The sequence below is a fragment of the Nuphar pumila genome, chromosome 1, assembly GCF_984573655.1.
Source record: "Nuphar pumila chromosome 1, dmNupPumi1.hap1.1, whole genome shotgun sequence".
NCBI lineage: Eukaryota > Viridiplantae > Streptophyta > Magnoliopsida > Nymphaeales > Nymphaeaceae > Nuphar > Nuphar pumila.
In genome coordinates this window covers 40,580,193-40,602,096 of record NC_143249.1, presented here as the reverse complement: position 1 = coordinate 40,602,096, position 21,904 = coordinate 40,580,193, and the positions used below count along the sequence as shown (strand labels likewise).

Genomic DNA, 21,904 nt, shown 5'->3' with positions numbered 1-21,904 from the left:
TATCCCCGATCCTTATTTAGGGATGACAGTGGACTGAGGGAAAACAAGGCCCTGCCCCGCCTCACCTCATTTGGACCAAGGATGGAGAACATGAAACATAGATGGAGGTTAAAATCAAAACCCATGAAAGAATAGAGGGTAGGATTTTGAGAGAGGGCGGGGGTGAAGACATTCCTGTACACACATCTTCTACCTTGTGGCAAAAGACTTTAGTCAATGAGTTTTGAATTCAGGCCCTGCTGTCAACTTGTTGACCTTCCCTACCAACTGAGTGAGCCCGGATCAGATGCAATCACATAGCACAAAAATTGTGCATTAAGCACCTGATTGCCCTCCATCATACCTTGGGCCTCACAACTGAAAGGCCTGTCCCCAAGATGGAGGGTGATTAAGTGCTTAGTGCAGAAATATTTGGGCAATCATATTGCACCTGATCTTTTCACCAACCCAGCACAACACTCATTGGTCCGTGTATGATAATTTAAGAGAATAATATGAGTGCTGCTAGTGCCAAAATAATTCATGTCTTAAATTGCCCTAAACACTTTTAAAAAAAGTAGTCGCACATGTTTGTTGATTAATTCAAACTTGGAGATGCATTCACCATTACTTATTCACTAAAATATATGCTTTGATCAAATCGATTTGATAAAAAACTTTGTTTTTTATTTGGCCAAATTCTTGTACAATATTGAGCCTTTTTTCAATTGCTCTAACATGCAATTAAACACAAAAAATGCCTAATATAATTCATGTTTTCCACTAAGTAAGCTATAGAGAACATGTGTATGAGCCCAGATTAACCATACACTCAAAGTTTTGCCCTTCAAATAGTTTAAAGTGGTTTAATAAAACTGTTTAAGAACTATTTAACGCTCTTATTAATATATAATATTATGCATCTACAAGGACTCTACTCATCTGTTAGGGGCCACTAGTGAGTGTCACCAAGTTAATTGGATGTCACAAGTTCGAAACCCTCAGGTGGTGTCCCTGTCTACTTCCTGATGTGATGAGCAAAGCCAGCCAGGCTAGGATGGCAGTGGATTGGGGCGGAGGACAAGGTCTCCACCCCTGCCCCGTCTCAAAATCATGCCTTCCATCCCTGCAAGGGTTTTGATTTAAACCTCCATCCCTGCTTCGAATGTTTCATGTCCTCCATCCTTGGTACAAACGAGGCGAGGCGGGGTGGAGCCCCGTTTTCCCTCGATCCATGAACATCCCTAAAGAATGATCGGAAATGGGATGGGGATCGAGACGGGGACGGGGCGAGGTAGGGCGGAGTAAGTCCATCTCCACCTCCATCCCTGCACCTGTTTTGATTTTAACTTCCATCCCCTGTTCAAACAGGGCAAGGCCGGGCGGGCCCCGTTTCCCCGGTCCACTGCCATCTCTGAACCAAACCCACTTGTTGGCAGCCCAATCTCCTCACCCATGACCACGAGGGCTTTTCTTCCCTCGCGAAAGACCGAAGACTTAGAGAGGGTTTAAACATTTGGACGAAACTACCCTCACAATGGCAAGATCGTAATTTCACCCAACGGGCGAAGGAAAGGAGAAACGCTCTAAGCAAGGGCCGATGAGGTCGTCTCGTCCGATCTCTTGGAGTCTGGAATCTGGATCTGTGTTCATAGCGAGAGAGGGAGAGAGAGAGAGAGAGAGAGAGAGAGAGAGAGAGAGAGAGAGAGAGAGAGAGGTATAAAAGGCGAGTTGTCGAAGATCCAATTTCCTCTTTCTCTCTGTGTCTCTCCCTTTGTGGGTTATCTAGCAGAGCAAGAGAAGGGATTGTGTGGGGAGACGAGGGCTTCTCTCTTTCAGAGGAGCGAGCGATCTTCTCGTGGCGAGGATGTATCCGACGATCCGATTCCGGTCACTCTCGGCGCTTCTCCTTCTCCTCCTCCTCGGCTTCTCCGCTCCCTCCGCTTCCGAGCCCGATCACAAGGTACGCGCTTTCTTCGAATTCTAGGGTTTCCGTCTCGACTTCATCGCCGAGATCTGGATCTCGGCTTTTGGAATTTCCACTCTGCGTATCGCTTTCTCTTTTGATTCAGATCCAGCCAGTGAGTGAGATAATCTCGTGCAAGGAGTTGATCATTTGGTTTTCTTAAGCATTTGATTATCTCTGTTCTTTTTATTTTTTCGTAATCTTGTGCTTTGATTTCTGCTCCTTAGGGCGGATTTGTACGTGTATTGCTTTCTTGTGGTTTAAGGTTTGGATCCAGGCTGGTTTTTGTTGTGGTTGTAACGATTGGGCTTCAAGAGGTCCGGTTTCCGGGATCACTTTGTAATTGGAAGCGGAAACTAGTGTGGAATGTCTTTCTGGACTGTAATCAGATGGATCGTTTCGTTTCTGAACCGGATGTAGAGTAGAAAAAGTTCCGCTGATATTGAAGGATTAAGGATCTATAAAGGTATCGTATTTGGTGGAATTCTCCAAAGAGTTTGTGCATATGATCATTCTGGTTGGTGCGGGTTTATTGAATCATTGAACTCTTGAGCCGACGTCGAATCCCAAACATTCACGTGTTTCTTTGGGTGTTTTTTTTTTCGATAGAATGTAGTGTAGATTTTTTTTTCATGCTAGAAGGAAGATACCCGGTCGATTTGTTGAAGATATGGAATTAAGTTTTCATTTCTAACGCTTGGTGTTATGCTAGCTTGGCCGTTAGCTTCTTTGAGTTTCAATATGTCATAACTCTGCCTTTTTGGTAATGATCTAAGAGTGGGATTGAGGTTTCGTTATTACATCAAAACGAGAACTTTATCAACTCTATCCAGGTTAGGGGCTTTCGGAACTTGGCATGTCATTAATTATGCAATTTCAAGGCAAGAACGTTTCACACTTATTTTACAAGTGTCTTCTAGATTTTAAAATCTCCCGACATTTGCAGCCATACTTTGGATGTGGAGTTGGTAAGAATGTATTTGGCAGATTTTTTCCGTTTGTGATCTCTTTTAGATTCTTGAAATATTTTGATCGTGTGCACTGCAACCTCCAATTCCCCAAATTTTCGTTTTCAGAAAGCTTTTTGAAAATTTGATATGTTTTTCCTAATATTTAGAGCATTTCTGGAAGACTCGTCTAAGGGCGTTGTTGATATAGTATCTGTGGTCATGCCTACTGATTTATGCTTTCGTAACATTTTGCCCGTTTTTCACAATATGAGGTGTCATTCTACCAAGTATATGAAAACCAAAACTATTTTGGAAAAATTCACCAACCTTGATGGTGAGATCTCTGGCTACGTGCAAACGTTCTATAAGATGATATACTAATCTTTTAAGTTCCTTCATTTCAATAATTAGGGTTGGTTATATCAATTGAGAGCACAATTATCATAACGTTCATGCAGATGAATCTTTCCACTACAAGTGACGCCTTTGTTTCCTCTCAAAAGAGACTTTTTGTTTCATTAAAAATGTAAAAATATTCCATGATTCTATGTAGTTAAAACGATCACTCTCATGCTATAATCATCACTGTCATCATTGTTGAAGTGGATATTTTGAGACACATGTTTGGGACAGGAAATGTAATCCATCAAGATGTTTGATATGGTAAGGGTTGAAAATGCTAAGAGTTAATTGTACTATGTAATTGACGTATGTTCCTGTAATTGCTACGGTCATGTATTGCGGGGTATAGGTCCTCAAACCCCCAGGCATTGTGGTATTCTGGTGTAGGATCATTTGAACTATAAGGGGAACGGGTACCCTCGGAATGCTGGGTGGCAGACTCACACGTCATAGCTAACATTCCAAACCATATATCAATGAAAATCACCTTTTTCAGAAATATGAAAGTACAGATTGAGACTTCAAAAATTAGTGTCAACTATCACCAATAATTTGAAAATATGGCGATATTCCAGTGACGTGATGGGGAAATGGTTTAAAAGGGAAAGCCACAATATTATCAAAATACTGGAACTTCTAAAAATGATGCAATGTTATCTATCGTAGCTTTCCTATAAGTTGAATATGTTTTTTTATATTATTCCTTACATTTTCTATGTTTCAAGAATGAATAAACCAAAATAATTTCTTTCCTGTCTTTTGTATATTTTTCATATTCATTTGTTTTAAATTTCTCCCAAGCTTTACAGAAAATACTTTAATATCCTGACAAACTGCCTTGGTGAGACTGAGCACTGATGTTGTCGATTGTGTACGAGATTAGGTTTATTAAAAAAAAGTATAATAAGTGGCTAGATATTCCTCATTGTACATCAAGTTATCATGTATCAGCCAATTCAACCACTCTGAAGACTTAGATTGGTTGGTGGAATATCTAACAACAAAAGGTGTTCAACATAGTCTTTAAGGAGCCTTGTAGTGGAAACCAGAGCTTTCTCTTGAATGAGTAAAGTTTAACATGCCTTAAGGACTGGGCATAAAAGATATGGAAGTATTTCCACGAAATATTTTTGTAGATTTTTATTGGGACTAAGGTCCTTGTTATTTTTCATCCAATAGTTAGCTGGACTAACTATATATGAAGTGACCTCCATGATTGATGATAAACAGAAAAAATGGATTGGTAATGCTGCACGAAACATGCATTATATGATTCAGATGATAGCAATCGTTGGCTGAAATTGGTTGATGCAACTTGAGATGAACTAGAGTTAGATGACATTATGATGCTAAGAGGCGTAGCCTCTAGGCTCACACGTAGCATGTATTGGGACAATATCCACCTCATTCAGATGATCGTGCTTGCTAAAGTTAGAAGGAAATGCTCATCGGCAGAGCAAGGTACAGAGTTGGTGTGCACAATTGGCAATGTACATGCTGTAGAGATCATTAAAAGAAAACTTCCAAGACATTTTTCAAAGTGAGATAAAGTACAGTTCATTGAACGTGAACAACAAGGAAATCATGGTGTATCTGAATAAGGAGCAAAGAAATTGGAAAGTGATCCACCTTCATTGATGGAATATATTAATGAAGCTGGAGGACAAGGCTGATACATGCACAAGCTATGGTGGATCATGTTACTGAAGTTGGAGGACAAGATTGATGCACAAGATATGAATGTAGTGGAGAAAATTTGAGCAATGTTAGTTGAAGGGATTTGTTAACCCATTATAATCTAGGCCCATGTTGCAGGTTTGCTTCATGCCATAAAAAACCTGTATACTTGAAGAAATCCATTGGACCATCAGATTCACTTTGAGGCATTCTTATAGGAAAGGGCAAAGGAAGCTACAGTTTGTAGTAATAGAAAAGGTATTTTGATATGTGAATGGAAAGGTTGGTGATGGTCTTAGATGGATGGGGCATTATTGACTTTGTCTGTTTGTGGTTTCTTTTGATGTTGTTTAAACCTCCAAAAATTATGCATAATGTGTAAGGATTGTCAAAGTTTTATGTTATTTTCATCATCTACGTGCTCTTATTTTGTGTTGATTTCAACAAATTGTTGTGCCTTGATCCACACATGGATGTGTTTGTGTGTGAAATATGTGTCCTCATAAACACTGGAAAAATACGTGTCCTTATAAACACTGGAAATACTCATTCTTTTGCATGTGAGAAGTGCCTGTTTTTGTTTGAAATGCTGTAATTTGTAAAGAATTGGGTTACATTCTTGTAATTTCTGAAAACCTATGTGAGATATCCATGATTATGGCTGTCCAGCAGTTTTGACCATATCCATGAGTCCTGTGGCATGTCTGCTTTTCTGTTGGTGTTATGTCGACAAGGATTCATGGGGCAAAGTGTAGCATCTGTGCGAGCTGAAAATACATGCTTTTTCCCATTTAAAGCTACAAATTGTGTCCTTATAAGCACTGGGAATATTCATTCTTTCCCGTGTGTGTGTGTCTGCGAAATGCTGTAATTTGTAAAGAGTTGGGTTGCATTCTTGTAATTACTGAATATCTATGTCGGATATCCATGATGATGACTGCCCAACAGTTTTGACCATATCCATGATGTAATAAAAAAGGGTGGAAGCACCAATAAAGCAAACCACTCTTAAGAGTGATGCCAAGAGCCACTAAAAGTGTATACAAAACCCACTAAAGGGAAAAATGACTAAAAGTCATAAGTTGAATATTATTGAAGAAAGAAAGAAGAGGGTGAAAAACCCATTACTAATACAAGAGAAAGCCTCCTCTATTTATAGAGGAGGAAACTAGAGAGGAGGGACCACAAGGGGGCTCCCATCTAGTCGTTGGGAGCCCCAACAGTCATAAATATGACCGTTGGGGCCCCAACGACTAGATGAGTGGTGCCCCTTGTAGTCTTACAATATGTAAAACAAAAAAGGAAAAAAGAAAAAGAAAAGGTAAAAAAAGAGAGAAAAGGAAAAATACAAAAAGAAAAAGATTACATGGGGATTTACCAAAATACCCCTATCAGGTTTTTGGGGTACAAGAAAACAAAAAAAGAAATATGTATATATATACATATATGTATATATATACTTATATATATACGTATGTATATATATATATAAGTATATGTATAAATATATATTTATATATACATAATTTAACACGCCTCCTCAAACTTTACGGGGAGAAGACCGAAAGTTTGCTAAGAAGAAACATAAATCGTGGAGTTGGAAGCGCTTTGGTGAAGAAGTCAGCCAGTTGATATTCTGAAGTAACATATGGTAATGTGATAGTTTCTTTGAGATATTTGTCTCGAACATAATGGCAATCCATTTCGATATGCTTTGTCTGCTCGTGAAAAGTATGATTGCTTGCAATGTAGATCACACTTTTGTTATCACAACAAAGCTTGGTAGATGAGGAAATGAGGATGCCCATGTCACCAAGGAGACTTCTAAGCCATACGATTTCCATAGTTGTCATTGCCATGACCCGATATTCAGCTTCAGTGGATGATAGTGAGACCTTTTGTTGCTTCTTGCATCTCCACGAAATGAGAGATTCACCTAAAAAAATGCAAAGACCAGTAGTTGAGATACGATCATTGGGATTTCCTCCCCAGTCAACATCAGTAAAAACAATTAATTCAAGAGATTAGGAAGAGGATAAGAAAAGCCCTATGAGGATGGTATTTTTGATGTATCGCACAATTCACATCACAGCCACCATGTAAACTGAAGTAGGTGCATGCTGAAACTGGCTTGCAACATGAACCGCATGAGCTATATTTGGACGGGTGATGGATAAATAGGTAAGAGATCCAATTAATTGACGATAGGGGGTTGGATCCTCAAGTACAACACCATCCTCAAGTCTCAATTTTGCATTGATAACTTCAGGAGTTTCAACTTTTTTTTCATCAGATACTCCTGACTTGGTACAAATGTCTGTTGCTAATTTCATTTGAGATAGAATGTATCCTCGGGAGGAGTAAGCCCCTTCAATACCTAAAAAATATCTCAAAAATCCAAGGTCAGACATATCAAAAGTTTTCTTTAACATGGACTTAACATCATTTACCCCCTAAGTCATACGGACTCGGCTAGGGAGGTGCCGCACTCGAGTCGACACGCCCCGACACGGGTGCGGCTTCGGACTCGGCCTGGACTCGGTCAACGCCGAGCCGGACTCGGTCAACGCCGAGCCAGACTCGGTCAACGCCGAGCCGGACTCGGTCAACGCCGAGCCGGACTCGGTCAACGAGTCGAGGCCGTCCACATTTTGGACTCGGTCAACTTTGACTGAGTCCAAAAATGTCTATTTGTTCATAAAAAAATGATTTTTTTATATTTTTTATTAAAAAAATATAAAAAGAGTCACAATGCACAGTGCTGCAGTCACAGATTGTGACTGTCTGTGCACTTTTTAAAAAAATTATATATATATATATATATATATATATATATATATATATAGCCGAGTCCCTGTGTCAAAAAATTTTAAAATTGCGCTGCACCCGTGTCGCACCCGCACCCATGTGACATAGTTTACCCCCTTTTTGTCACTCCCAGTGATGATCATATCATTAACATACAACAGTAGAATAACAATGAAATCACCTGTTTTCTTAACAAAAAGAGCAGTGTCAGTATAACAAGAAGTAAATCCCAAGTTGATTAATACATTACTAAACTTGTCATACCAAGCTTTAGGAACTTGCTTAAGTTCATATAAAGCCTTTTTTAATTTTAAAATTTTACTATTTAAATTCATACCCGGAGGTGGTTCCATATAAACTTCTTCACTCAAATTTTCATTTAAAAAGACATTTTTAACATCAAGTTGAAAAATTGACCATTTTGTAATAGAGGCTATTGCAATAAGAGCTCAAACACTAGTCATTCGAGTAACTGGGGCAAAAGTTTCATCTTAATCCACCCATATTCTTGGGTATATCCTTTGGCTACTAACCTAACCTTATATCTTTCTAAAGAGCCATCACTCTTAGTTTTTACTTTAAAAACCCATCTACATCCAATGGATTTCTTGCCATTAGGTGGATCAATAATTTCCCAAGTTTTTGCCCTTTTAAGAGCATTAAGTTCAAGTTCCATTGCTTAATTCCAATGAACATATTGTTTAACATTATTATAATGAGATGGTTCATGGAATGAGGGAAGGGCTAGTAAACATGCTTGAAAATTTGGAGAAAAAGAATCATAAGATACAAATCTATTTGGTATTTTAGAAATACGATTTAATCTTCTTTGAGCGGATTCTTAAATCGACTCGTTTTGAGAGAATTTTTCAAGGGCATAAGGAGGATTACTTTCATTCCTTCTAGAGTAAACTTGTGTTTGACTTGGTATATTTTCTTCTAAATTTTCATGTTGGTCATCTTGCCCATCATTTGGAGGTTCAAAATGATCCTCTATGAGAGTTTCACTAGATTCAACATGATCATCTATAACCTTTTATTGAGGTAACAAGTCAAATAAAAAGGAGTAATCAATATTTTCATTTAGTTTATGCGAAAAACCATTTTCTTCTTCTAAGAACGTGACATCTTTTGAGATATAAAGTTTGTTTTTAATATGTCAAAACATCGATAACCTTTTTGTTTTTTGCCATATCCTAAAAAAATACATTCAATTGCCGTTGAAGAAAGTTTATCATTTTTGTGAGTTAGAACAAAGCATTTACACCGGAAAATTCTTAGTCTTTTATAATCGGGAGACATATTGTAAAGTTTTTCAAATGGAGAAAGATTTTTCAAAGAAGATGAAGGGGTTCTTTTGATAAGATATGTTGAGGTTAGAACCGCTTCGGCCCAAAAGGATTTTGGAATGTTCTTTGAAATTAATAAAGTTCTTGTGGTTTCTATTATGTGTCTATGCTTTCTTTCCGCAAGACCATTTTGATGCGGAGTGTTTGGACAAGAACGTTGATGACAAATACCATTTTCTTTCAAATAGATTTGAAATTCATTGGACATATATTCGCCTCCCGAATCAGATCTAAGAATGGATAGGTTTTCTAAAAATTGATTTTTAACCATTGCATGAAATTCTTTAAAGAAGGAGAAAACTTCAGATTTGCGACTTAAAAAGTAAATCCATGTAAATCGAGTGAAATCATCAATAAATACCACATAGCACGAAAAACCTCTTTTGGATAAAATAGGGGAAGGTCCCCATACATCGGAATGAACAAGTTCAAAAGGCCGAGTGGTGACATAATTTCTTTGAGGAAATTGAATAGCTTTAGATTTTCCAAAAATGCAATCTTTACAAGTCATGTGTTTGTCTTTACAAGTATTGTTCAAAAAAGGAAAAAGAGACATCTTTACAAAATTTGGATGACCAAGTCTTTCATGCCAAATTCCAATACTTTTGTCCTTTATAAGATTACAAAATGACTTCGATGGAAGAGTCAAAAAGTCCATAAAATAAAGATCACCCCTTCTATGGCCTTGCCCAATCAACTTCTCTGACTGGAGATCCTGCACGGTGCAATCTTTAGGTGAGAAAGAGACTTGGCATCCATGATCGGTGATTTGGGAAACAGAAAAAATATTTAGATTAATTTTTGGAACGACTCTTACTTTAGGAACGAAAAAGTTTTGAGAAGTTTTAAAATCAAGTGCATGGTTGCCAGTTGAGGAAGCGGGAGCGGGAAGCGGTACGGGAAGCGAGGCACTTTCAAAATTTTAGGAAGCGGGGAAGCGTGGGACCACTTAGGAGCGATTCGGGAAGTGTCTCGGAAGCGTCTCGGAAGCGACCTAGGAAGCGTCTCGGAAGCGAGGGGAAGCGAAAAAAATAAAAATAAAAAATACAAAAAAATTGAAAAAAAAACAGGGGAAGCGAGGGGGAAGCGTGATGGGAAGCGCGCTTCCCACTAAAGGGAAACGCACTTCCCAAAAAAGGGGGACGCTTTCCCCCACGCTTTGGAAGCGCGAGGTTTCGCGCTTCCGAAGCGCGCTTCGGGGAAGCGCGCTTCCCCTTTTAGCTAGGCGCTTCCGGTAACCCTGATCAAGTGTTCCAATACTTTCAATTTTTAAAGATGTCCCATCGGCCGTTGAAACATAAGAAGATATGGGTTCGGAAAAAACATTAGAAAGAGAGTTTTTATGAGATGTCATATGAAAAGAAGCATCGGAGTCTAGTATCCACATACCTGGAGCTGATGAAGAATAGACGATGACGGCTCCTGATGTTGAAGATGAAGAAGTCTTGAGAAGATGTTGGAGAACTTCTGAGATATGGTTAAGAGTTTCTTTGATCTCCTTCTTTGACACTTTCTTCTTCCTTTTTTGGAGAATTTTCTCCAACTGCGGCCACTTTTCCTTTAAGCTTTGGGCAAACCGGCTTGATATGTCCCAGTTCATTACAATAGTGACAAATCACTCTCTTTCTATATCCATTATTTTTGTTAAAGTGAGGAGGTCTGTATGCTTTTACATTTGATCTGGGCCTAGTAACGACCAAAATTTCATCACTCTTAATATTTATGCCAAGACGAGTTTCTTCTTGGCATACTTCGGCAAGAGCGTCTTCAATGGGTAAGGCTTTACTTCTATGGAGAAGGGATGCCCTAACTTGTTCAAATTTCGGCGACCATGGAGGAATTGAAAAAAATGCTCTTTTTCAATTTGTTCTCCTCTTAACTCAATATCTTCCGGAGCAACCCATTTGGGCTCAGGAAGAACAAGCTCATCCCAAAGAGGGGTTAAAGAACTAAAGTAATCACGGGCACTCATATCCGTTTGTCTAGTAGAACGATTTTTTTCTTGACAAAAAAATTGTCTAGCTAGATCCTTTTGGGTATACATACCCTTAAGAAAGAACCATGCCTCATTGGCTCTTCTAAACTTAGCAATGTTGGCACAATTTTTGAGGTCAACATTGTTCATAAACCATGTCAAGATTTTGGCATGGTTGTTTTCCCAATCCTCAACTTTGGATTGTTGGTCATTGATAGCTTTGATGCGCTCATCGCCATTTAAAGCTTTTTCAATCCCACTTTCAATTTTAGTGAGAACAAGAGAGGGTTCGGGAGTAGTTCCCATAACAAAACCCCAAAATTTCTTACCTCTTAGATGATTTTTCATAGCGGAGGTCCACATAAGGTAATTGGATCCATTGAGCTTAAAAGAGAGCTCTACTTTAGATTCGTGCTCCATAGGTACCGAATAGCCTTCCTTTCTTTAAAAGCTTGAGAGGCACAGGTCCCAAGACACCAAAAAAGAAGAGAAGCCCGATCACCAACCTCGCTCTGATACCATGTAATAAAAAAGGGCGGAAGCACCAATAGAGCAAACCACTCTTGAAGAGTGATGCCAAGAGCCAAGAACACAAACACTAAAAGTGTACACAAAACCCACTAAAGGGAAAAATGACTAAAAGTCATAAGTTGAATATTATTGAAGAAAGAAAGAAGAGGGTGAAAAACCCATTGCTAATACAAGAGAAAGCCTCCTCTATTTATAGAGGAGGAAACTAAAGAGGAGGGACCACAAGGGGGCTCCCATCTAGTCGTTGGGAGCCCCAACGGTCATAAATATGACCGTTGAGTGGGGCCCCTTGTAGTCTTACAATATGTAAAACAAAAAAGGAAAAAAGAAAAAGAAAAGGTAAAAAAAGAGAGGAAAGGAAAAATACAAAAAGAAAAAGATTACATGGGGATTTACCAAAATACCCCTATTGGGTTTTTGGGGTACAAGAAAACAAAAAAAGAAATATGTATATATATACATATATGTATATATATACATATATGTATATATATACTTATACATATACTTATGTATATATATATATATATATATAAGTATATGTATAAATATATATTTATATATACATAATTTAACACATGAGTGCTGTGGCATGTCTGCTTGTGTGTTGGTGTTGTATTGGCAGGGACACACGGGGCCAAGTGAAGCGTCTATGTAACAGAATTATGGTACTTTGACAATTCTTGTTGCTTTGTGTATCAGTTGCTTTTTTGGCTGCCAGTATCATTTTCATAACTTGGTTAAATTTGATTGACAATAATATGGTACCGTTTCGTTTTCATTGACAATAATTTGGAACTGTTCCATCATATGTACTCACAATTATTTCCATGCACTGATGATGGTGTTTGTGATGTGATTTCTAGTTTCTTGTTGGTTTGAGCAGAGGAAGGAAAATATATGTTTGAACTTGTTCAAGTGGTTGTCTATTGTTGCAGTCCAATGTGGTCCAGAACTTTGGCAAATGCTGCCCAAACCTTTAAGGTGTCTGATTTTCAGCCAAAAACAAGCACACATGCACACAGTGTTTTGTTGGTCCATTGTAAATAATAGTTTTGCCAGTATATTGGTTTCTTTTCCATAGATCATATGATTATTAGTACGATTGCTTGTTCATGCTCTCGGGGATGTTCCATGTTACTTTTCAGGAAATAGGTAGTTAGACTGTGTTCTATTAACTGTGGTTGCATTCATTTGGTTACAGTATCAAGATGGCGATCCTGTGACACTTTGGGTAAACAAGGTTGGGCCTTATAATAATCCTCAAGAAACATATAACTACTACAGTCTACCATTTTGCCAGCCAGCTGGTAATGCTGCTCATAAGTGGGGTGGCCTTGGTGAGGTGCTTGGTGGGAATGAACTAATTGACAGCCAGATCGGCATAAAGTTTAAAAGTATGCTGATATAACTTTTCTGTTGGCATTTTATTGTTCCTTGAAAATAATTTTTGCAAAAAATTGATAGCAGATCTATAAGAAAAATAACTCAGGGTACTGAGTCTACGTGAAGCCTGGTGACAGTTCTTGACCTGTTTTTTTTTTCAGAGAATGTTGACCGTGCACCAATTTGTGGACTTGAGCTAGATGCTGCAAAGGTGAAGCAATTCAAAGAAGCAATTGAGAATAGTTATTGGTTTGAATTCTTCATGGGTATGCTACGGGCTATGTGCTTTTCTTGTTTGATTCAATATTTATGCTCTTTTTAGTCAAATTATACATGCAGATTGTCAAGCTAACTTTGATTCCATGGTTGGATAGTAGTGTTTAAAGTTTTCTACATATTTTACCTACGAATTGGCAGTCTGTTAGATTTAGTCTATTACTGAATTATTTATTTTATTTTTATGATGTGCATCATTAATATTTATTTATTTATTTGCTTTGGATGCTGCTATGTGCTGATAATGAGGTGCAGATGACTTGCCTTTATGGGGTATGCTCTTTCTCTGTTGATTGACATCTTGGTTCCTTCACATTCTTGAATGAGTTCATTTTTCTCTTGCCCTGTATCTTAATGATATTGTTGGTCAGGCTTTGTTGGTGAGCTACATTCTGATAGAACCAGTGACAACAGGCATATGATTGCTACTCACAAAATTATTTTGGTTAAGTACAACGGCAATCAGGTTTGTATATACAATCTGCTCTCACCCTTCTTTTCCCGTTTATTCTTTAGCTGAAATAAGTTTAAATATAATGCATCCTTTTGCAGATTATTCATGTGAATCTTACACAAGATAGTCACAAGTCCCTGGAAGTTGGAAAGACACTGGAACTTACATATTCAGTCAAATGGGTTCAAACTAATGTAACCTTTGCACGCCGTTTTGATGTTTACCTGGATTATCCTTTCTTTGAGCACCAGGTGAATAAAGTGAATTAATGTTTATTATTATTATTGTTGTTGTTGGTGTTGTTATTATTATTATTATAAATCTTATGAGCGACCATGTGGATTTGTAAGTATTCAAAAGTTTTTGGAGCTTATGTGCAACTTTTCCTTCCATGTTTCTTACAATGTCGTCCTTTGAATTTGCCTCTTGCTGCAGTTATTTTTAATTAAGTACAAGTGAATCATTTCATCTTCTAAACAAATTTCTAGAAATTCATTGCTTCAATTATTAAAATCTTCAGCAAGCAAGTAGAAACTCATATAGCAAGATTGTTCTTTCTTTTCTCCAGATTCATTGGTTCTCCATTTTCAATTCTTTCATGATGGTCATCTTCCTCACTGGTTTAGTCTCAATGATACTGATGCGAACTCTGAGAAACGACTATGCAAAGTATGCCAGGGAAGATGATGATCTAGAGACTTTGGTGAATCCTCAACTTTTCTTTAATTGTTATTTGTTTGTTTACTCTTTTTTTACTTCTAAGATGATTTGTGCTATTTGTTTGTATTACTCTTTTTTTCTTTTAACTTCTGTGGTTATTATATTCCTTTTGTCATTTGTCATTATTTTCACAAAACTCTTACAAATGGAGGTCCTGATTACGTAACCCTCAAATGAAGAACCCTATTAATTTACGTTGAAATTTCAGGAGAGGGATGTAAGTGAAGAATCTGGATGGAAGCTGGTGCATGGTGATGTTTTTAGACCTCCACGCAATTTGGTTTTGCTGTCAGCACTTGTTGGTACTGGTGCACAGCTTGCAATGCTGGTTCTTCTTGTCATCTTGTTAGCCATCATTGGAATGTTATACATAGGGTATGCTAAAACTAAATTCTTGAATCCTTGTCCATCCATTACTTGTTGGCTTCATTCTGGCATTCTTGTAATGTTATGTCTCCATGATCTGGAGGTCTTGTTATTTTTGTGCTTACTCCTACTCTTCTTTCTCTTTTCTTTTTTGTTGTTTCTCTTGTGCTGGGGAAACTTAGCTTAGTGAATGTTCTGTTGCAAAAACGCATTAAACCTAGGTTATGAAACTTTGGGGTGTGTAGGGCTGCTTATATCACTGTCATTGGGCAATCTTTACAAATGGACTGGTGTGCCATTTGCCATGATTTCTGATTTTAATTTTAGTGGAATATTAAATGACTTGCCATATTAGTTCTGATAAATTCTAAAGTTCCATATTATTGCCATGATATGGTATCAAAAGAGGGAAAAATGAGTGTGTAGGCAACTTGCGTAAGGCAAGACGTTCTGTTGCAAAGATGCATCAAACCTAGGTTATGAAATTTTGGGGTGTGTAGGGCTGTTTATATCACTGTCATTGGGTGATCTTTACAAATGGACTGGCGTGCAATTTGCCATGATTTCTGATTTTAATTTTAGTGGAATATTAAATGACTCATCATATTAGTTCTGACAAATTCTAAAGTTCCATATTATTGCGATGATATGGTATCAAAAGTGGGAAAAATGAGTGTATAGGCAACTTGCATAAGGCAAGACCCGTGATTGCTCTTTTTGGGAATAATTCATAGTCTGGCATCAAGTTTAGGGCAGGTGTGGATTTAGTTTTCCTTGATGTTCCTATTTTATGGAAGTTAGTTTCCCTGTAAGTCTTATGTTAGAATTTCTTTTGTCATTTCTTTTAATTTTATTCTACACATTTGTAACTCATGCTATTACTGATTCAGTACACCTCCATCTGCGCCACTTAGCTTACCTATGATTTTCTTTGCCAGTTCTGAAAACCCTCATTTCTTGTGCCTTTTTCTGTTGTCTGTTTCCTCACTGGCAACGACGATTTGCATCTTTGATTGAAGATTTGGTTACTGTTTTTGTGCAGTTTTATTTGAAAATTTGGTTGCTGTTTCTTGTACAGATTTCCTATGTTTAAAATTCTAAAAGCCCTTTGTTCAGAAGAGCACTTCAACTTGTACTGATTAGGTTTTGCACATCCTTGTTCTTAATTGTCATCTCTAACATCAGTTTTTCCTGTCCTATGTTGCAGGAGAGGTGCTATTGTCACCACATTCATTGTTTGTTATGCTCTGACCTCATTCATTTCTGGTTATTTCAGTGGAGGGCTTTATTCACGGAATGGTGGTATGTATGTCCTTTCATTAATGATCTACTTTATTTTACTTGCAATGATCTACACAGACACACTTGTACGACATAAGAATGTTCTAAAAGTGGGACACAGGGTCATGGTTGTGCAATACACGTGCACACATATAATGTGCATATGATTATATCAACATTAAAAATTCTTAATTAAAGCAATAAGACATGAATATTATCTTTAGAGCAAATCCTTGAACAATAATTCTGCTATGATTAAAAATTTTAGTAATATAAGACAAAAACTAAATGTAATATAATAAATGATAAAATTTTAAAACAATTAAGACCATAAAAAGTTTAAAAACAAATAGATACAGTTCAGGATGTAATGTTGATTGTATCCACAAAGTGTCATGTCCGTTGTCATGTTGTGTTGATGCTGGGCATGCATGCTAAATATCTTGAGACATTTTACGTACTAATATACATTGGAGAAGGCTTTTTCCCTTGGCTTTTAAAGTGAGTTGCTTGCACACACACACACACATATGTGTGTGGTGGTACATACTTGATTTACATAGATCTAAGCTCCAAATGCAAAATCTGACCTTTGGATCATGTTTAACATGTTCTATTTACTATTTCCATGTGATAAAGTTGACTGAAATACGGTGTTTTATACCATTTCTAGACCACCCTTATTTTCATGAATTGTGAACCGTTGATTTTCACTGTCTCAAAAATAGGATCTTATGATGTCTTAGACATGATAAAACCATCTAACATAGTTAAATCAACCATTTGGCTGCCAGATCCGTGCAAACAAGGGTCTGTGCCACCATATGGTGTATATATATATATATATATATATATATATATTGCATACACATTTGTTTAAACCTGATCTTTTATATAGTATCTTTTTTTTTTTATATTTCACCTTTGCAGCTGCTGACCTGTTTATTTTAAAATTCTTGTCAGGTAAAAATTGGATCAAGGGGATGATCCTCACTGCATCTCTCTTCCCATTTATGTGCTTTGGCATCGGCTTCATCCTTAACACCATTGCTATATTTTATGGATCTTTGGCTGCTATCCCCTTTGGAACTATGGTGGTGGTGTTTATAATCTGGGCCTTCATTTCATTTCCTCTCGCACTTCTTGGCACTGTTGTTGGAAGGAACTGGAGTGGTGCCCCAAATAATCCCTGCCGTGTCAAGACCATTCCTCGTCCTATTCCTGAAAAGAAATGGTATCTGACACCTTCTGTTGTCTCACTCATGGGTGGTTTGCTCCCCTTCGGAAGCATATTCATTGAGATGTATTTTGTTTTCACATCCTTCTGGAATTACAAGGTATAAATTGTTTTCCTTGGGCTCCTCAACTTTTCTGCGTATGGCTTCCAGTTTGTCTTCTGTTTCGATGAAACTTTTACTTGCTAAGCAGGTGTACTACGTCTATGGTTTCATGTTGCTGGTGTTCCTGATCCTTATCATTGTGACAGTCTGCGTCACAATTGTGGGCACATATTTCTTGTTGAATGCTGAAAATTATCATTGGCAATGGACTTCATTCTTCTCTGCAGCATCAACAGCTGTCTATGTATACCTGTACTCTGTATATTACTATTATGTGAAAACTAAGATGTCAGGCTTCTTCCAGACCAGCTTCTACTTTGGTTACACTCTCATGTTCTGTATTGGTTTGGGAATCCTTTGCGGTGAGTTTTTCTTTTGCCATTTCTGTTTCATTTCCTCATACACTGGGGCAGCCTTCTGAATTTTTAGGGTTAATGCAGGGGCTGTTGGCTATTTCGGATCAACTTTGTTTGTGAGGAGGATCTATAGAAACATCAAGTGTGACTAGTGATAGCTGAAATGAAGAATCAGTTTGTGATTGCTGGAACAACCGATGCAAGCTTGTGTGCGGACATCACGCATGTGCTATCTATTTGCATCTCAAGATGTGGCATTGCTTCGGAAGTCACCAGATTTTGAAGATGTATTTTTTTTTTCCTTTTTTCTATTTTGCTCTGAACTTTTCTGTCAATTAGGGCAGGGTTTCCGGGGGGGGGGGGGGTATGAAATTTCCACTGCTGTAAGTGAACCTCTTTTCTTATTTACTGTAGGGATATGATTTCAATGGATGCGACCTCATTTTGCCGTTATATATAGATTAGTTTTCCCCTATGACAGCTGCGGCTTTAGATTATGCAATTTTTACTGAATCCATGTATCCCATCAGAGACGTGTTTGAATTGTTTGAATCTCTTGATTACACGCACTCGAATTGGTTAGCCAATGGAGGTCAGTTTCTGTTACTCATTTTGTTTTTTTTTCGAATTTTCTGCGCATGAAGTTGCGATCTAATAAATCTGGCTAGCTCAGCTCCCATCATGGGTTTGAATTGGTAACAAGCTTTGAGCGGTTCTAAGCTACACGGTTGATCGTGCTTGCCTGGTTCTCCAATTTGCGCATCGCAATTTGGTGTTTTATGCTTTGACGAAGAAGCACTAGTGGTTGGTAACTATTATTGAATCGGATTAAAATGGATCTTTTTTTCTTTAATGAGAGAATGTGAAAGCAAATCTCTGGTAATACATGTATAAAAGCAGTTTCAAATATAATTTGTCAGGCGCTGGATCAGTGCAAGGGTTCTCTTCAGTATCCAGTAGTTCATCGGTCAAGGTTCTATTCATACCATAGTGACAAAAGTTAATAACGACAAAATATCGGTAGTCAAAAACTCGAGGTTTTGAAATTTTTCATGAATCTTGCATTTTTTTCAACAAAATCTCGGCAATAAAAAACAAATTAAAAATCAAAATTTTTTATAAGAAAATATAAATGAAATACATTTGAAAATGAAAATCATGAGGGTTTTCACAATAAATACAACAACTAGGCCTTCATCCCAAAACAATTGGGGTCGGCGATATGAACCAAAAAAGAAAATCATTATGGGTCTTCCACATGAATCCTTCTCCTCCAATCATTTCTATTCAATGCCATGTCCTCGGTGAGGTTCAAAGCATTCATATCCTTTCCTATCACCTCCATCCATGTCTTCCTAGAACTACCCCGACCTCTTTTAACTAATATATTTTCTCATTTCTCCATCCTTCTAACTGGAGCATCATTAGGCCTCCGCCGAATATGTCCAAACCACCGTAAATGATTCTCTCTCATCTTATTTTCAATGGGTGCAACACCTACCTTCTTACATATCTACTTGTTTCGAATCTTATCTTTTATTGTATTTTCACACATCCATCTCAGCATACGCATCTCAGCTACACTCATTTTTTGAATATGATGTCTCTTGGCAGACCAACATTCCGTACCATATAGTAAAGCGGGCCTAATAGTCGTCCTATAAAACTTTCCCTTCAACCGCAATGGCATTCTACGATCGCACAACACTCCAGTTGCACTTTTTCATTTCATCCACCCAACCTTTATCCTATGATTTACATCTCCATCAATTTCTCCATACTTTTGAATGATAGATCCCAAATATTTGAAACAATCATCCCCCGATATTTCTTGCTCACCAAGCTTCACTACACTCCCATCACTACTTCGTTGCTTACTAAACCGACATTCCATGTATTCTGTCTTACTCTTACTCAACTTAAAACCTCTTGCTTCTAATGCTTGTCTCCATAATTCTAACTTAGCATTAACTCCGGCTCTAGACTCATCAATCAAAACAATATCATCAACAAACAACATACACCATGGCACATTTTCTTGAATTGTTCTCGTAAGCTCATCCATCACTATAGTAAATAGGAAAGGGCTTAAAACAGATCCTTGATGTAACCTAACCGTTATAGAAAAATTGGTTGTCACCCATTCACAAGTGCGGACATTGGTTACTACTCCTTCATACATATCTTTAATTGTACTATTATACTTGAGAGAAACACCTTTCTTCATCATTGTCCACCAGAGAACGTCCCTAGGTACTCTATCGTATGCCTTCTCCAAATCAATAAAAGCCATATGCAAATCTTTGTTCCTCTCTCTATTTCTCTCAATAAGTTGTCTAAGAAGATGTATACCTTCCATAGTTGATCTTAAAGGCATAAAACCAAATTGATTCTTCAATATCATGACAACCTTCCTCAACCTAGACTCAATCACTCTCTCTCAAAGTTTCATAGTATGACTCATGAGTTTTATACCACGATAGTTTGTGCAATCTTGTATATCACCCTTATTCTTATATAGAGGCACCAAAGTACTCTTCCTCCACTCATTAGACATCTTATTTGTCTGCCAAATTTTGTTAAAAAGATTTGTCAACCATTCTAAACCTTTCTCTCCCAAGCACTTTCAAGCCTCGATAGGTATACCATCTGGGCCAACTGCCCTTCTTGATTTCATTTTTTTCAAAGCCTCTGCAATTTCTTTCTTTTGAATCTTGCACATGAAGTCACGATTCATCTTATGAAAAGGAATGGAGAAGTCTCCAAGATCTTGAGCATGACTTTCATTAAATAGCTTATCAAAATAATCTTTCAATCTCTCCTTAATCTCCTCATCTTTGACTAAAACCCTTTGCATTTCATCTTTGATACATCTAACCATACCCAGATCCCTCGATTTCCTATATCTCATCTTTGCAAGCCTATAAATATCATTCTCACTCTCTTTGGTATCCAACTTGTCATAAACCTCCTTATATACCTTATCCCTCACGTTCCGAACTACTTTTTTAGCTTCCTTCTTTGCTATCATATACTTCTCCAAATTCTCATTATCACGACTCTTACTTAGATTTCTATAACACTCTCTTTTAGCCTTAATAGCTAATTTGACATCTTCGTTCCACCACGATGTATCCTTACTTAGCGGTGCACCGCCTTTAGACTCACCCAATACCTCCTTAGCCACCTTTCTCATGCCACCCGCTATCTTATTCCACATTGATTCTGAATCCTCCTTGAGACACCAATTAGCTTCCTTAACTACCTGCTCTACAAATATTCCTTGTTTAGCTCCTTTCAGTGCCCACCACTTAATTCTAGGATCTATCCTATGTCTATCCCTTTTTGCGGCATTGTCTAATTCTAAGATATAAAATTAAGACTCTATATTGTGTAGCTACACTTTCTCCCGGTATAACCTTACAATCGATGCAACAACCCCTATATCTCTTTCTAAGTAGGAAAAAATCTATCTGACTCATATTAACCCCATTTTTAAATGTTACTAGGTGAGACTCCCTCTTCCTAAACCAAGTGTTTGCTAAGATCATATCATAGGACAAATCAAAATCTAAAATCCTTTCTCCACTCTCGTTTCTTTCTCCTATACCATAGCCTCCATGGATACTCTCAAATCCACCCCTACTAATGCTTACATGCCCATTAAGGTCACCGCCGATGAAAAGCCTTTCTCCATAAGATATCCCTTGTACTACTCCATCTAAATCTTCCCAAAATTGATGCTTAATAGAATCATCTAAACCTACTTGAGGTGTATAAATACTAATAATATTAATAATATCCGTACCTAATACTAATTTAATAAGTAAAATCCTATCACCCTTCCTACGAACCTCAACTACATTATCTATAAACTCACGACTCATAACAATTCCTACTCCATTCATATTCCTATTTATTCCTGTATACCAAATCTTATATCTCAAAGGTTCTATCACTTTTGCTTTCTCACCTACCAATTTGGTCTCTTGTAGACATAAAATATCAATCTCTCTCCTACATATAACATCTACTAACTCTACCAACTTACCAGTTAAAGACCCTATGTTCCAAGTGGCTAACCTAAT

The 21,904-nt window shown here is 37.5% G+C and overlaps 1 protein-coding gene across 1 annotated transcript; it reads left to right on the top strand.

Moving 5' to 3' along the window:
- The first annotated feature begins 1,530 nt into the window (after window positions 1-1,530).
- Window positions 1,531-18,289, top strand: LOC149848780 (transmembrane 9 superfamily member 1-like). The gene is made up of 12 exons (XM_089997419.1): window positions 1,531-1,942; window positions 12,842-13,034; window positions 13,185-13,289; window positions 13,555-13,572; window positions 13,671-13,765; window positions 13,852-14,004; window positions 14,322-14,456; window positions 14,682-14,848; window positions 16,047-16,141; window positions 17,084-17,457; window positions 17,549-17,822; window positions 17,901-18,289. The coding sequence occupies exons 1-12, from the start codon at window positions 1,847-1,849 to the stop codon at window positions 17,966-17,968; spliced, it is 1,773 nt and encodes a 590-aa protein (XP_089853545.1). The 5' UTR covers window positions 1,531-1,846; the 3' UTR covers window positions 17,969-18,289.
- Window positions 18,290-21,904: the final 3,615 nt, after the last annotated feature.

Excerpts from the sequence above, each read along its gene's own strand:
- LOC149848780 (XM_089997419.1), top strand. The coding sequence starts at position 1,847 with ATGTATCCGACGATCCGATTCCGGTCACTCTCGGCGCTTCTCCTTCTC. Across the intron at positions 13,766-13,851 it reads TTAAGTACAACGGCAATCAG|ATTATTCATGTGAATCTTAC; the intron begins GTTTGTATATAC and ends ATCCTTTTGCAG. Across the intron at positions 14,005-14,321 it reads ATCCTTTCTTTGAGCACCAG|ATTCATTGGTTCTCCATTTT; the intron begins GTGAATAAAGTG and ends TCTTTTCTCCAG.